General features: G+C 44.4%; 1 protein-coding gene across 1 annotated transcript in view; it reads left to right on the top strand.

Annotated features, from left to right (window-relative positions):
• Positions 1 to 407: 407 nt before the first annotated feature.
• Positions 408 to 17,841, top strand: part of PLPPR5 (phospholipid phosphatase related 5) — a 348,637-nt gene continuing 331,203 nt past the window's right edge. The window contains exon 1 of the mRNA XM_040359985.1: positions 408 to 1,436. Coding sequence (XP_040215919.1) covers positions 1,206 to 1,436 — 231 coding nt within the window. The 5' untranslated portion in view covers positions 408 to 1,205. The remainder of the gene's footprint in view (positions 1,437 to 17,841) is intronic.

Here is a 17,841-nt window from a genome sequence, read left to right as displayed (position 1 = left end):
ATGTATAGAGCCACGACAGGTCCTCTTTATACTCCTATATACATTTATAGAGCCATGGCAGGTCCTCTTTATATTCCTTTACATGTAAAGAGTCTTGACAAGTCCTCTATATACATGTATAGAGCAATGACAGGTCCTCTTTATACTCCTATATACATGTATAGAGCCATGACGGGTCCCCTTTAGTTATCATGATATAAAATAATGAATGTGGGGGCCTTTTGGTTGGCGTGATTTTTTTTCTGGGGGGGGCAGCATTTCATTCTTGGTCCCAGGCAGCACAATGTCTTGGGCCGGCACTGTGTCCACACATGAAGTACAGAAGAGGAGGTCATGTTCTAAAGTATTTATTATCATGGAGGAGGAGTTTAGGAAAAAGAGGAGGAAGTTATTCACATTGCAGAGATGAACTGCATGCTGTTCCAGGCAATGTGCTAATGCTAACCCAATGTCCTAGTGTCCCCAGTGTCCTTCCATAGGATCAGACAGCTGGGGAATGGGTAGTGATGCTTTCATGGAATGTGTATTTAATTGTGATAAATGAATGATGTTGTATGCATTGAGTCCAGCCTACCTTGTCTCTCTAGCCTGAAAAGAAGTGAGTTTCTAGCTGCCAAGAGTCAGGACAAGGATTTCTTTGTCTCACTGTACACCAGAGGGAGGACCTGAGCCCTTGTGCTGGGCTTTCTGCTCTACAGCTCCAATCTCACATGAACAAATAGTGGGAAGGAGAGGATGGCTTTGCAATGAGGCAGCCCCAGCACTTGAATTTCTTTGCGAAACACGGCGCTGTGGCACGGAGGAAAAAAAAAATCCATCTCTGGTTTTTCAGCACCTGGGAAGCAGCTGTAGCCATGTGAATCCCATTCTGGAGGTTACAATGGATCAGTGATTTGTCTGATCAGGGATAAAAAAAAAAGGGGAATCATTATCAGGTGGCTGGAGCTTTAAGCGTCAATTCAAGTTAGCATGTGTGGGCATCTGAGCTAAATCTGCCAGTGGATCCAGACAAGCATTTTAATTAAGTAGATGATCTCGTTTAACAGAAGCTTATTGTGGGTGCAGGGAAGCAGGCACAGGAACACAAGGCTTCCCTTGAAGTGTTGCCTCCTGAAATCCAGCGATTGAGACAATTCAGCACCGCGAGCATGGACAGCTCCTCCTGAGCACCGCTTGTGCCTTTCATTGTGTGGATGCTTCTTTAAATGACTTTTCACTTCTCACTGACGATCATGCTTTATTTCCAGATGGTGATCATGGCAGGGACTGTAATGCTGGCTTATTACTTCGAATACACGGACACGTTCACTGTGAATGTCCAAGGGTTTTTCTGCTTCGATAGCACTTACACCAAGCCCTATCCAGGACCTGATGAGAGCAGCGACATCCCCCCAGTTCTTCTCTTCTCCCTGGTCACAGGGGTGCCTGTGCTTGTGGTAAGCAGCATCTCCTATACTTCGATCACTTCATCACACCTTCATTGCAATACACAATCATTAGATCAATAAATACCAGATCACCTTGTGCTAAACATCTCATATACTTCTATCACTTCTACACCTGATCACACCTTCATTGCAACACACACAATCATTAGATCAATAAACACTAGATCACCTTGTGCTAAACATCTCCTATACTTCTATCACTTCTACACCTGATCACACCTTCATTGCAATACACAATCATTAGATCAATAAATACTAGATCACCTTGTGCTAAACATCTCCTATACTTCTATCACTTCTACACCTGATCACACCTTCATTGCAATACACAATCATTAGATCAATAAATACTAGATCACCTTGTGCTAAACATCTCCTATGCTTCTATCACTTCTACACCTGATCACACATTGCACACCTTCATTGGAACACACACACACAATTATTAGATCAATAAATACTAGATCACCTTGTGCTTTTAGTAAGCATCTTCTATACTTCTATGAGTTCTACACCTGATCACACATTGCACACCTTCATTGCAACACACACAATTATTTGATTAATATACTAGATCACCTTGTGCTTGTGGTAAGCATCCTCTATACTTCGATCACTTCTACACCTGGTCACACATTGCACACCTTCATTGGAACACACACACACACACACACACACACACACAATCATTAGATCAATAAATACTAGATCACCTTGTGCTTTTAGTAAGCATCTTCTATACTTATATTAGTTCTACACCTGATCACACATTGCAAACCATTGTACCACACAAAATCACTAGATCAATAAATACTAGATCACCTTGTGCTTGTGGTAAGCATCCTCTATACTTCTATCACTTCTACACCTGATCACACATTGCACACCTTCATTGGAACACACACACACAATCATTAGATCAATAAATACTCGATCACCTTGTGCTTGTGGTAAGCATTTTCTATACTTCTATGAGTTCTAGACCTGATCACACATTGCACACCTGTATTGCAATACACACACACATGATATAAATAAATATGAGATCACCTTGTGCTTGTGGTAAGCATCCTCTATACTTCTACCACTTCTACACCTGATCACACATTACACACCTTCATTTGAACACACACAATCATTAGATCAATAAATACTAGATCACCTTGTGCTTGTGGTAAGCATCCTCTATCCTTCTATCACTTCTACACCTGATCACACATTGCACACCTTCATTACAATACACACAGACATGATATCAATAAATATGAGATCACCTTGTGCTTGCTTCCTATTATAGAGCTGTCAGACTATAGCAAACAGCAGTAACCCAGGGCAACCACAGACCTTTCTTAGATCTAGCTTAAATGTGATTGGATACTAGCAGTTACAGCGCTTTGTACATCATCATTATCACTGACATTACTTTATTAAATTAACCTCTACTGAGGTAGGCAAAGTACTAGAATGCAAAGCCATTATTAACCTCATGTCACTGATTAGTAAATGAAAACCTGAACAGATTTAGATGTTTTAATTTTTGTACTGTTAATCTTAATTTTAAGGTGTGGGTGCTTCTTTAAGTGTTAAGCTGGATTTCAATTATAACATTTTTGTTGTTTAATTTGCCATTAAATATGTAGTGCAGGGGCCTGCCTGATTGCATTTGGAAGTGTTTAGGTTTGACCTCATATTATATGGTTTTGATAAATATAAAGGAAAGTTGTACATGAAAATTGTATACAAATTGTACAGTGTGTATAGCTTATGTCTACAGTGTTTTAATTGCTGTACATGATCCTGCTGTTGTTAATTGCAATTGTTTTTATGGCTCTGACTCAGAATTGACTGCACTATATTTGCATTTGTAAAGCTGCATGAGTTTTTTTTTTTTTTTTTTTTTACATATAGTGGAATGGATTTAACTGCCTGCAGCTCCCTCTTCTGACGATCTCTCCCCCCTCCTTTTTTTTACACTTACTGCCCTCTATCTCAAGTCACTGTGTGTTGTATTCTGCTGTGCCTTTGAGCAGAGCTGATCTGCAGTTTAGTGCTGTGTCCTGGGCTATCAAGGTTCATTGTGTGCTTAAAACAGCAGTTTGGCTTTTTTTTTTTCAGCTAGTGACAATCATCATCTAATATTGACAGGCTAGATCTCTGCAATGAGCACACAAAGCATGTGTCTGTTCCCCCTGAAAATGCAGCCAAGTGAAAGGGCGGTACAACCACAGCTGAGGGTAGCTGAGGAAGTGACCTACTGCTCTATACTTTATCATAGACATAATGATGGCTCCACTGACTTGTCAGTTCAGTTAGTGTAAATTAGTGTTTGATGGCTGCTGTTCATTCACAAAATGGACCTGCCTTGTAAATAACCAAAGCCACTTGTTAGAAGATTATGGGGGTTTATGCACATGCAATCTGCTTACTTTTAAACCTTCAGGAATCGGAGCTGTAACCCATTTTCTGCTTACAAAGCAATATCCGTTCAACAATAAAAGATAATTTGATAGACGTCTATTGTATGTCTATCTCTAAAATACACATGCTTGCCTTGATTATTTTATTACACGTTTCTACATTTGAAACAATGTGTTTTATTAATATTATTATTATTGCAAATTAGTATTTATCAAACAGCCTTATGTATCTGCTATTTTGTTTCAAAATATCATTTTGCGATGATATTGTATGTACTTTAACATTGAATGTCTATGGAAGACATGCGATTGGCTGAGAGCAATGGTGGTATGATATACTGTATACATGATTTCTAGTCATTGTAGCATTCAATCCTCAGGTCACCTGCAGAGGACCAAGCTAGAATCACAGATGTTGATGAAATGAGGTCGGGCACCTTTAATCTAGCTTGGCCTCATCATCCCTGCTGTTTAAGCCTACAGCATATTGCAATGTACTCAGTGCCGGCCCAAGACACTGTGCTGCCTGGCACCAAGAATGAAATGCTGCCCCCCCCCCCCAAAAAAAATGATGCCCCAAGAGAGCTGCGGTGGCTCAACGCGATTGGCACTGTGTTGACAAGCCATTCACCTCTGCAGCTAGGGGTTTGGATCCCGGTCTCGGCTACATGTGAATTGAGTTTGGTGATCTCAGCCCGGCTCCCGGTGGGTGTGCTATGCGAGGTAAGCCTGCGCTTAGCACGCCCACCTCCCTTCCACAAAAACCACCACACTTACACGCACTCGAAATTGGGTTAACATGCACGCACTTTGACCACGCGGTCTCTAAAAAAAAAGAGAGGCAAAGGACTAACGGGGCTGGTTGAGCAGGCTAGATCCTCTCACTCCCTTATAGGGAGTCCCTCTGCCCCGTTGGGCTTCAAAGCGGAGCAGGTAGGGCGGGCTGTGTGGGAGGACCCCCTCACGCACCCGCCATTGCCACCCGGGGCATGGAGAAAGATGGCAGATTGCCTCTGGGGGAGGCCTGCCTACTCCCAACTCCTGCAGTCCGGCTCCTCTCTCGAGTACACGCACAAAATACACTTTAAAAAAAAATAAAAAATTACGCCCACCAAAATGCCCCCACATCCATTATTTTATATCATGATAACTAAAGTGGACCTATCATGGCTCTATACATGTATATAGGAGTATAAAAAGGACCTGTTATGGCTCTATTCATGCAATTAACCCCACAGTGGAGCGGAGAGCGGAACGGGAGGAGAGGTCGGGCGGCAATTAGCCCCACAGTGGAGTGGAGAGTGGAGCTGGCGGAATGGGATGGTGTGCAGACAGGAAATTTGCTGCCCCCCTGAAAGTGCTGCCAGGTACAATGGTACCATCGGGTCCCAGGGTAGGGCCGGCTCTGAATGTACTACAGGCCCCTGGCAAGACGGTGGTTACTGTATACAGAGTAGAACATTCTACTCAATCCAAAAAAAAAACTAAATTTGTTTGCATTACGTCAGTATCTTGTAGACATGTGCACACTGAAATATTTTGTTTCGGAATTTAGTTTTCGTCTGAAAAATACATTTATTTAGTTACTCCCGAAATTACTTTTTATTTATTTTGTTTCGTTAAAAAATGCATTCGTCCGAAAATCCAAATTACTGTATTGGGGTAAAACACTCAGGGCCAGATTCATAGAAAAAGTATGCCGGAGTATCTGTTGATACTCCGGCGTACTTTCAAATTTGCCGTGTCGTATCTTTATTTTGAATTCACAAACAAAAATACAACGGCATTTGGCTAAGATCCGACAGGCGTACGGCTTCGGATCTTAGGATGCAATACTTTGGCGCCCGCTGGGTGGAGTTTGCGTCGTTTTCCGCGTCGGGTATGCAAATTAGCTGTTTACGGGGATCCACGAAGGTACGCGCGTTCGTCGCATTCTCTTACGTCGTCGCTAGTCGGCTTTTCCCGTCGCAAAGTTACGGCTGCTATTTAGGTGGTGTACAAATAGACAGCCCATGTTAAAGTATGGCCGTCGTTCCCGCGTCGAATTTCAATTTTTTTTTGCGTAAGTCGTCCGGGAATACGAAAGGACGTAACGCACGTCGCCTTTCAAAACATTACGTCAGGGCGACGTCATTTCGCGCAAAGCACGGCGGGAAATTTCAAAACGGCGCATGCGCAGTACGTTCGGTGCAGGAACGCGCCTAATTTAAATGGTACACGTCCCATTTGAATTAGGCGGGCTTGTCCCGGACGGCTTTACGCTACGCCACCGCAAGTTTACAGGCAAGTGCTTTGTAAATCAAGCACTTACGCTGAAAACTTGCGGCGGTGTAACGTAAATGGGATCTGTTACGCAGCCGGATTTCTACATGAATCTGGCCCTCACTTTTTTTACCCTGAAAATAGAGGGTAAATTGTGCCTGCGTATTATACCTTATTATTAATTATTATTATTATGTACATTGGTCCCTATGAGATTGCGGATGTCAGCGGATGAACATCCGCTGACACCCGATCTCGTCCGCCTCCGCAAAGATCCGATTTTGCAGACGAAAGAAAACACTATTTTTCCTTCCGTCTGCGGATCGGATGAACACGGACAGACGGTCCATGTTCATCCGATCCCCCCATAGGGGAAAGCGTAGAAAAGACAGGGCGGTCCCTGCACAGTGTGCGGGGTCCGCCCTGTCATCCGTCGGCTCAGCGGGGATCAACGGAGCGATCCCTGCTGAGCATACGGAGGCGGATCATTACTGATCCGCCCCGTGTGAAAGGGGCCATACTGTTTTTGTATACATGTGAGTACCCGTTTTTCGTTTATTTAAATAAAGTATAAAACGATACTACACTATCCAGGGCTCCTTTCTCTCCTATGTATGGGCTATTACTGCACTGACATCATCAGCGCAGGGGGACAAGTGACGGCCAGGGGGCTACACAGTGGCCAATACTGTGAAGGAAGGGGTGAAAAAGTTGGTGAGTGCGAAGTGTATAAGAGCACGGATTGCAGTGATCACGGCAAACAACAAGAGCACACAGCACTTTTAGAATCACTCAGCACTTGGCTAATTGGATTTGTTTACTTCCTATAAGGACATTATATTGCTCTGTAAAAAAAAAAAAAATTGTTTATCAGCACATCTTTTAAAGGATTAACATAGGTACCCAAATGGAACAGGAATTTTACGTTTTTGCACATTTTCTTTACCTAGTAGTGTTTACACAGGCACTTTAGCACTTTACTTTGCATAGCACTGTGATATATATTTTATTTATTTTTATTTTTCAATTTTTTTTATAGCTGCATTTATGATACATACTGTGGAATCATTCTAGTAGTTTACACAAGCACTTGGCACTTTGGATCATTTAGCACCTTGTGTATATTTGCACACTCCATCTTACACTAGGAGCCTCTTTTATGGAGCATCTGGCTCCATAGGACCAGCGCATACTCTACTTTCTTTTTTTTCTCAACACATAATAGTATAGCAATAAAACAATATAGTGCTCAGTAAATAGACCAGTAAATGTTGAGACTGTGCTTATTTATTACAATAGACACTACAGAACTCATAACCCTTAGCAACCAATCATATTGTATTTACTTCATATAGACCTGTGAGCTATTTATTCTGATAGCTTGGTATAGGTTGCATTAATCCATGTGTTAATAAAGGGCTAGATTCAGGTAGGGGCGCACATTGTTACGGCGGCACAGCGTATCGTATTTACGATACGCCGCCGTAAGTTAGAGAGGCAAGTGCTGTATTCACAAAGCTACGCGGCGTAGCGTAAATGGGGCCGGTGTAAGCGCGCATAATTCAAATGAGGATGAGGGGGCGTGTTTTATGTTAATTCTTGTTTTTCCCGAACGGCGCATGCCAGTGTGCATTGCTCCAAAGTACGCCGCAAGGACGTCATTGGTTTCGACATGAACGTAAATTACGTCCAGCCCTATTCGCAAACGACTTACGCAAACGACATAAAAAATTCAAAATTTGACGCGGGAACGACGTCCATACTTAACATTGCGTGCGCATCATAACAGCAGGAGCAACCTTACGCCCAAAAAGCCTAACGTAAACGACGTAAAAAAATAGCGCCGGGCGTACGTAAATTTGTGAATCGGCGTATCTAGGTCATTTGCATATTCTACGCCGAAAATGCAAAAATGCACCCTAAGATACGACGGTGTAAGATACTTACGCCAGTCGGATCTTAGGCTAATGTCGGCGTATCTTGCTTTCTGAATACAGAAAAAAGATACACCGGCGCAGCTTTGAATTTAGGCGGCGTATCTATAGATACGCCGGTGTAAATCAATGCTGAATCTAGCCCAAAGTTCATATGTTTTAAAAACTTTAATTGTATATTTATCATAAAGAGCTAAATGTTGTGTATGTGATTAATGCCCTGAATTTAACTGTATTTAAGATGATGAATTGCTGTTTGTGGTTTAATGATAATGAATGGATGCATAGAATCAATGTGCACAAATGACTCTGCAATAGTAGGCCATCACCCTCAAGGGACCAATCATGTGACACCCTCAGCAGTCCACGCTAAGAAAACACTATTACATCTGAAAAGTGCTGCCAGTGTTTTATAAAGTCTACAAACACTCCATGTTTTCTAGTTCTCTTTACAGAATTGGAAGCAAAATCATTATTAAAGCGGAGGTTCCGCCAATTTTTTTTTTTTTAAAGCCAGCAGCTACAAATAGTGTAACTGCTGACTTTTAAAATATGGACACTTACCTGTCTAGCACACCCGCGATGTCGGCAGCCGAAGATGAGCAACCGCTTGTCCCTCGGCTGCACCCGCCGACATCCTCGGTGAGGGAATCGGTAAGTGAAGCATTGCGGCTTCACTGCCCGGTTCCCTACTGCGCATGCACGAGTAGTGCAATGCGCCGTCACTGGTCCCCGCTCTCTCCTGGGAACAGTGGGCCAGATTCAGATACAATTACGTTGCTCCACGTCAGCGTAACGTATCTGATTTACGTTACACCGCCGCAGGTTTACAGCATAAGTGCCTGATTCTCAGAACTCTTACCTGTAAACTTGCGGCGGTGTAACGTAAATGCGCTCGGCGCAAGCCCGCCCAATTCAAATGGGGCGGGCACCATTTAAATTAGGCGCGTTCCCGCGCCGAACGTACTGCGCATGCTCCGTCGGGTAAATTACCCGACGTGCATTGCGCTAAATGACGTCGCACCGATGTCATTTGTTTAGACGTTAAAGTAAATGGCATCCAGCACCATTCACGGACGACTTACGCAAACGACGTTGTATCTCGACAGAAATGACCTAAAGTTAGATCGACGGGCAGCGCGGACGTTCGGGAATCGCCGTAACTAGTCATTTGCATATTCTACGCCGACCACAATGGCCTCGCCACCTAGCGGCCGGCCTAGAATTGCATCCTTAAGATCCGACAGTGTAATTCAATTACACCTGTCAGATCTTAGGGCTAGCTATGCGTAACTGATTCTATGAATCAGTCGCATAGTTAGGACGGCCGTAACACAGAGATACGACGGCGTATCAGGAGATACGCCGTCGTATCTCTTCTGTGAATTTGGCCCAGTGTGTTTCCCAGAAGACAGCAGGGGCTGCGGTTAGGGGCGTGACTGCCGCAGTAGTGTATGCCCAGAAGTGGGTGTAAATACCTGTCTTAGACAGGAATCTGCACCCCCTCCCCCTGAAATGTGCCAAATGTGACACCGATGGGGGGGGGGGGTTCCGAAAAGTGGAAGTTTCATTTTTGGGTGGAACTCCGCTTTAAAGTACAGGCGCCAGTGAACTGAAGAAAAACAAAAACAAAGCTGGTAATCTGAACAAAGCACAGGCACAATTTCAGCCCCCTCTAGGTGCATGCTTCTAACCCTAAAGCGTCTACAAAATAGGGGATCGTTTTAAGGCATTTTTATTAATATTTTTATTTTACTATTAATGGCAGCAATCAGCGATTTTTATCGTGACTGTGACATTATGGCGGACACATCGTACACTTTTGACACATTTTTGGGAACATTTAGCTGGATTCGGGTATGCGGGCGCATCCTTGCGGCGGCGTAGCGTATCGTATTTACACTACGCCGCCGTAAGTTAGCAAGGCAAGTACTGTATTCACAAAGTACTTGCCTAGCTAACTTACGGCGGCGTAGCGTAAATGGGGCAGGCGTAAGCGCGCCTAATTCAAATGAGGATGTGGGGGGCGTGTTTTATGTATATGAAGTGTGACCTGACGTGATTGACGTTTTTTAAGAACGGCGCATGCGCCGCCCGTGTACATATCCCAGTGTGCATTGCGGCTAAGTACGCCGCAAGGACGTATTGGTTTCGACGTGGACGTAAATTACGTCCAGCCCTATTCACGGACGACTTACGCAAACGACGTAACATTTTCAAATTTCGATGCGGGAACGACGCCCATACTTAACATTACTAGTCCAGCTATTTGATGGAATAACTATACGCCTGAAAATGCCTTACGTAAACGGCGTATCTGTACTGCGTCGGCCGGACGTACGTTCGTGAATCGGCATATCTAGTGATTTACATATTCTACGCCGACCGCAATGGAAGTGCCACCTAGCGGCCAGCCTAAAAATTACACTTTAAGATACGAGGGTGTAAGACACTTACGCCACTCATATCTTAGCCTAATTTAAGCGTATCTGGTTACCAGAATATGCTTGAATTTGCGTTGGTGCAGATTCAGACTTAGGCTGGCATATCTACTGATACGCCGGCCTAAGTCTTTCTGAATCTGCCTAATTTTCATTTTTACAGCGATCAGTGCTAAAAAAAAATGCACTGTTTACTGTGAAAGTTACACGGGCAGTGAATGGGATTAACCACTAGGTGGCGCTGAAGGGGTTAAGTGTGCCTAGGGATGTGTTCTAACTGTAGGGGGATGGGCTATGTGTGACACGACACTGATCACAGCTTCTGATTACAGGAAGCTGTGTACACTGTCCTATCACTAGGAAGACTGGGGAAATGCTTGTTTACATTAGCATTTCCCCCTTCTTCCTCATAGTGACACGATTGCGAGTATGCCTGCAGACATCGAGTCCGCGGGACCCGCGGTCAGAGTCACAAAGCTTGCGGCGGGCAGATAATGCTGCTTCTTAAAGGGGACGTATATATACATCCATGTGCCTGCCCGTGCCATTCTGCCAACGTATATCTGCGCGCGGCGGTCGGCATGTGGTTAAAGTCTGCCTCCTACATATTCCTACTGGTTATTCACTATGATGCCTGACTTACTGGCCAATAGGATTGCACAGGAGACAGGAGGAATTCAGGTGCCTGCACATTATACATCAGCTAAAATGTTTGGCAAGTTTACTCACTTTTTTTTAAGTGACCTGTGCATGTACATGAAAGTGTGGGGAACCCATACAGTATAGGGGCTAATTAATAAAATATGTGGCAAAGTGGTTAGCACGTCTGACTATCAGCACTAGGGTCACCGTTTCAAATTCCAGCCATGACACTGCCTGGAGTTTTCATGTTCTCCCTGTGCCTGTGTGGGTTTCCTCCAAGTACTTTGGTTTCCTCCCACACTGCAAAGACATGCTGGTAGGTTAATTGGCTTCTGTCTAAATTGGCCCCAGTATGTGTATGTATGAATGTGAGATAGGGACCATGGATTGTAAGCTCCTTGAGGGCAGGGACTGATGTTAATGTACAATATATACAGTATGCATAAAGCACTGCGTAAATTGACAGCGTTATTTACAACCAAGTTGTGTTTATCAAGCATTCATGAATACAGCAACATGAAAACAGAGAGTTCGGCTAACATAGCCGATTGACTTGACAATACAATCAGGTGTCATACAAGTTAAGCAAAATTGCAGGTTACATCGCAAGGATACCACAGAAGTAAACCAGGGGGTGCTATAGAAGGCGGCACAGGTGGGGCACAGCATGGTCACCGTGATGACTGCTACAGAGGGACAGAGGCCCACCTGGAGCACCAAGGAGAGAAGACCACAGCCAAAGAATCCCAGACTCGTCCCCCTATAAAAAAAGGGGGGAGGGGGGAAGGGAGGAAAGGCCCCGCTCATGGTGACATCCACATCTGCCACACCTTCTCAAACTTCCAGTGGTATCCCCTGCTGGTATACGTCAGCTTGTACATTGGCAGAGTAGCATCAATCATAGCCCACCAGGAGGATAGGAAGGAAGGGTCAGGAGAGGACCACTTACAAATAATAGCCTTCTTCGCATAAAATAATAAGTAAGCAATTTGGTGTGGTGGGACCCCTGTTCATCATCTGGTACACCTAGGAGGACCAGCTCTGGCGACAGGGGGAGTGTCAAGTCCAATTTGAGATTAATCAATTCAAATACCCCCTTCCAAAATACCTGAATCCTGGGGCACTCCCAAAGCAGGTGCATAAGGGTACCCAGCTGAGCCCGAAAACGGGAGCAACTGGGGTCCCTATCTGGGTAGATCCTATGCAACCTAACTGGCGTGAAATACACCCTATGCATTAGCTTAATTTGAAGTAGTTTATCCCGAGAGGAGATTACTAGCCTAGGGCCATTTCCCAACGAGTCCTCCCATCCCTCCCTATCCAGAGACGGGATATCCCCCCTCCATTGGTCCCACAGTTTCTCTATCTTTGGTGAGTCAACCCTAAGCAGTGTCCCATACAAGACAGAGAGCAGTTTCTGGAGGTCCTCCTGCGACAGGACCTCCTCAACAGCGTCTTGCTGTAGCAAAGGCCTAGTTGGAAACTGGGCTCTGGTTGCATGCCGAAGCTGGAGGTATCGAAAATACATCCACCCCGGCAATTGAAACACACGACAGAGCTGGCCAAAAGGCAACAGCACACCATCCGGCATGACGTCGCGGAGCGTCTTTACTCCTTACCTGACCCAGCATCCCATACCCTCAGAGTAGTTCTAGTAGGGAGCGGGACCTTCGAATATGCTTTCACCCCCCTATAAACTATGTTGCGTAGTAAAAAAAATCAATTAAGGGCGGGCAAATTGCTTCCTTAAACCAACGTTCTACAATGTTATTTCTTGTAATTATTAATTGTCGATTTTATTGTGCATTTGGAAACACGTCAAGTCCCTTTTATGGCTTGGGCTGGCTCCCATAGAAGTCTATAATTTTTTTCTGTTCTTAAGCTCCATGCACACTAACGTTGTTTTAAGCTCCTAGAAGCTGTTAACATTTTTTCCCTGCTTCTAGATGCTAAATAGTGTTATCCTATGTGTCAATGCACATTACTTTAGGCTATTAGAGTTATTTGAGCTTCAGCATCCAAAAGCAGAAAAATAATTGTTTTTGTAGAGTTTCTTGGAGCGTTTTTCCAGCAGAAATGCTCCTAATTGCTACTAATAGCATGTTTTCCCATTTAGGCCGGGTTCACACCTATGCAAATTGAATGCGCATTACACCGCATTCAATTCGCACAGCAGGAGAATTTGACTGGCTCTTTATGGAGCCGGTTCACAGATCTCCGCAGCGGGTCCGGTGCGGTGTGCCAGAAAAATGCATGCCTTTTTTCAAAATTCGGGCTAGAATCGGACCTGAATCAGTAGATACGCCAACCTAACTCAGAATCTGCACCGACATGTTTAAGTGTATTCTCAAACAGAGATACGCTTAAACATATCTAAGATGCGACGGCCTGCGCCGTCCTATCTTAGGTTGCAATATTTCGGCTGGCCGCTAGGTGGCGCTTCCATTGCGGTCGGCGCAGAATATGTAAATCAGTAGATACGCCTATTCACGAACGTACGCCCGGCCGCCGCAGTACATTTACGCCGTTTACGTAAGAGATAGGCCGCCTAAAGTTAAAGCTGCCCCCGAGGTGGCGTAGACAATGTTAAAGTATGGCCGCCGTTCCCGCTTCGAAATTCGAAAATTTTACGTCGTTTGCGTAAGTCGTCCATGAATAGGGATTTACATAGTTTACGTCCATGTCGAAATCAATAGGCCCGTGCAGCGGACTTAGCCGCAATGCACACTGGGAAATGTAGGCGCCCGGCGCATGCGCAGTTCAGGAAAAACGTCAATCACGTCGGGTCAAGCCTCATTACCATAAAACACGCCCCCTCAGACAAATTTGAATTAGGCGCCCTTACGCCCGCCCGCTTTAGGCTACGCCACCGTAACTTAGCAGCCAAATACTTTGAGAATCAAGTACTTGCCTCGCTAACTTACGGCGGCGTAGCCTAAACACGCTAAGCTACGCCGCCGCAAAGTTGCGCCAATCTCTCTGAATCTACCTAATAATGTCTAAGCCAATAAATAAGCCTTGGTCTTGACATCAAAACAGACAGAAAAAGCTGTAATAATACATTTTAGCAAAAAAATCAAACACACATTATGCCATCTGGAGAAGTCTGCTAACCAAGTTCCCCAGATTTTCTGATAACTGCCTGGCAGTTCATCATGTAGTACTGGGGTTCCTAGCCTTTTTCTTCCTGGAAGCAAATTATCTCTATGAATCATCTTTGTTGATCCACAGTTAACTTTTGAATTAATAACAAACTCTTTTGTAAGTACTTTTATGTTGTTTACAGAAGAAAAAAAAAATACATTCATGTGCAAAATAATAATACAAAAGAATAATTAGACACTAGAAATTATACATAAAGAGAATGTCATTTTATGACAGCATGCAAAGTGCAATAATCTATGGCAACCAACAAAAAAAGATTCTGTTAAAGGGGTTGTAAAGAGAATGTTTTTTTAAATAACAAACATGTTATACTTACCTCCACGGTGCAACTCGTTTTGCACAGAGTGGCCCCGATCCACGTCTTCTGGGGTCCCTCGGCGGCTGTCTCTGGTCCTGCCCGCAAGAACTTTCCACCTTCATGCGAGCAAGCTGGTAAGTTGTTTCGGGGGCGCACTCCCGTTATTCAGCCGGCGGCCATAGTCGCTCACTGTATCACTCGGTCTTTTGGCACTGTCACGCTTTGAATTTAAAAAACAGTCGTGCGACGTGGCTCCCCAACAAAATTGACGTCCTTTTTTTCCCACAAATAGAGCTTTCTTTTGGTGTTATTTGATCACCTCTGTGGTTTTTATTTTTTGTGCAATAAACAAAAAAAGAGCGAACATTTTGAAAAAAACACAAATTTTTTTACTTTTTGCTGTAATAAATATCCCATTTTTTTAAAAACATTTTTTTTTTCTCAGTTTAGGCCGATACGTATTCTTCTACATATTTTTGGTAAAAACAAAAAACGCAATAAGCATATAGTGATTGGTATGCGCAAAAGTTATAGCGCCTACAAAATAGGGGATAGAATTATGACTTTTTTTATAATTTTTCTTTACTAGTAATGGCGGTTATCTGCGATTTTTGTCAGGACTGCGATATTATGGCGGACACATCGGACCCTTTTAACACATTTTTGGGACCATTCACATTTATACAGCGAACAGCAATAAATATGCACTGATTACTGTATAAATGTGGCTGGCAATGAAGGGGTTAACACTAGGGGGCGAGGAAGCGGTTAAATGTGTTCCCTGATTCTTACTGTGAAAGCAGCCTTAGGCCCCTTCACATGATCTGTCTGACCCAATCGGACCCTCCATTTACCCCCGCTTATCTCCAATCCAATCCGCAAAAAAAAAAAAAAAAAGGCCGATCCTTCCATTTGGGCGGATTGAATTGGGGGGCCCATAGAGTAGCATGAGCTATGTCCACTCTGCATATACAGCATGGCACAGACCTGTCATCCACTGGTTCTGCTCATTGCGGCCCGCGACCGGTTACCAAGTCGCTTCAGTGGCCCTCGCTCTTCAAAAGGTTGGGCACCCCTGGTCTACACGCTATGGTATGGATTTTTTTATATATATACTAATAATAGTTTGATCAGGGACTTCTAACGCAACTGCAATAGTGCAGCAGAGTTGATCTGACACTAAGGCCCCGTACACACGGCCGAGGAACTCGACGTGCCAAACACATCGAGTTCCTCGGCCAGTTCAGCCCTGAAGCCGCCGAGGAGCTCGGCGGGCCGAGAGCTCCCATAGAACAACGAGGAAATAGAGAACATGTTCTCTATTTCCTCGTCGAGCTCCTCGTCGGCTTCCTCGGCCGAAAGTGTACATACGGCCGGGTTTCTCGGCAGAATTCAGCCAGAAACTCGGTCGGAAGCTGAATTCTGCCGAGGAAACTGGTCGTGTGTACGGGGCCTGACACTGGGGGGACCTGGTTAACAGCTACTGACATCACCAGTGACATCAATACAGTGATCATTGATAATACTATACACTGTCACTGTACTAATGACACTGGCTGGGCAGGGGTTGACATCCAGGGTGATCAGGGGGTCAAAAGTGTGCTTAAAGCGGCGTTCCACCCAAAATTGAAACTTCCGCTTTTCGGAATTCCCCCCCGAGTGTCACATTTGGCACCTTTCAGGGGGGAGGGGGAGCAGATTCCTATCCAATCTAGGTATTTGTTCCCACTTCCAGTCATGTCTGGCCCCTCATCTGTGCCCCCCCCTGCTGTCTTCAGGAAAACATTAAGGACGGGTAGCGTGACGTGCGCATGTGCAGTAGTGAACCAGGAACCTCTGCCTCACTCACAAATGCACACAAGGAAACGCTCCTCAATACTTATGCGAGAAAATAAAACACTACAACCCGAATTGCGCCCTCTGATCAACAATTCAAAACCTCTTCCACATCCCCAAATCCTGCTACAAATCTAAGGTGGATCAAAGATTTGCAGTCCAAGGACCACAGCTATGCAACGCTCTATGCACGAAAATCCGCATGGAAGAAAACCATTGGGCCTTCAGGAAAAAACGTAGGGCCAGATTCACAGAGCAGATACGACGGCGTATCTCCTGATACGCCGTCGTATCTGTTGTTCTATCTATGCGACTGATTCATAGAATCAGTTACGCATAGATAGCCATAAGATCCGACAGGTGTAATTGTTTTACACTGTCGGATCTTAAGATGCAATACCGCGGCTGCCGCTGGGGGGAGTTCGCGTCGTAAACCAGCGTCGGGTATGCAAATTAGGAGTTACGGCGATCCACGGCGGTTTTTCGCGTTTGCTACGTCGCCGCTAGTCTAGTTTCCCATCGCAAAGTTAGTCGTTTTTGTTGGTGCCTTAACTTTACACAGCAATCGTATTGCTGTATAAAGTATGGCCGTCGTTCCCGCGTCGAAATGTAAAAAATAACGTTGTTTGAGTAAGCCATCCGGGAATACGGAATTACGCTACGTGCGTGGCCGTTCGAAAAAATGACATAACTTCGCGCAAAGCACGGCGGGAGTTCAGAAATGGAGCATGCGCGGTAGGTTAGGCGCGGGAGTGCGCCTAATTTAAATGGCACACGCCCATTTGAATTGGCCCGCCTTGCGCCGGAGGCCGCTGGCGTAGGTTTTCATCGCAAGTGCTTGGTGAATCAGGCACTTGCGATGAAAAATTGCGGCGGTGTAACGTATCTACGATACGTTACGCCGCCGCTCTTCTATGTGAATCTGGCCCTATGTTGTTTAGCAGGGGTGTCTGTATCACAAGACTAACTAAACAAAATGTCATGTTTTGGAAGGTAAGACTGGCCATATGTGCAGTATATTTTTCAGCGATGCATTTAATTAATGCTCTGGATTTTAGCTTTACGGTATACAATAAAATAATAAAATCCTTTTTTATAATGTCCTAAAACTATAGCCATTATCTCATTCTATATTGCATGTGATTTGCTTACTCATAGAGTGTACTATAAAGCCCACTTCTAATGACAATGCTTAATTGGAATGGTTCAAACAGAGTGACAATGATTCATCAGACTAAAACAGCTGTTACTGTGTTAATACAGTTCCATTTCAAAACAATGAAGACATCATCACTTCTATGCCAAACAACCATAATAGTTGCAATAGTTTTTATTACACGTAATACATACCCTTTCATAGGAGCTGTGAGAAAACACTAACAAATGAAAAGTGTTGCA

Source organism: Rana temporaria, chromosome 7 (genome assembly GCF_905171775.1).
Source record: "Rana temporaria chromosome 7, aRanTem1.1, whole genome shotgun sequence".
NCBI lineage: Eukaryota > Metazoa > Chordata > Amphibia > Anura > Ranidae > Rana > Rana temporaria.
Note: the sequence above shows the minus strand (reverse complement) of the source record. Positions and strands in the feature narration are given on the sequence as shown.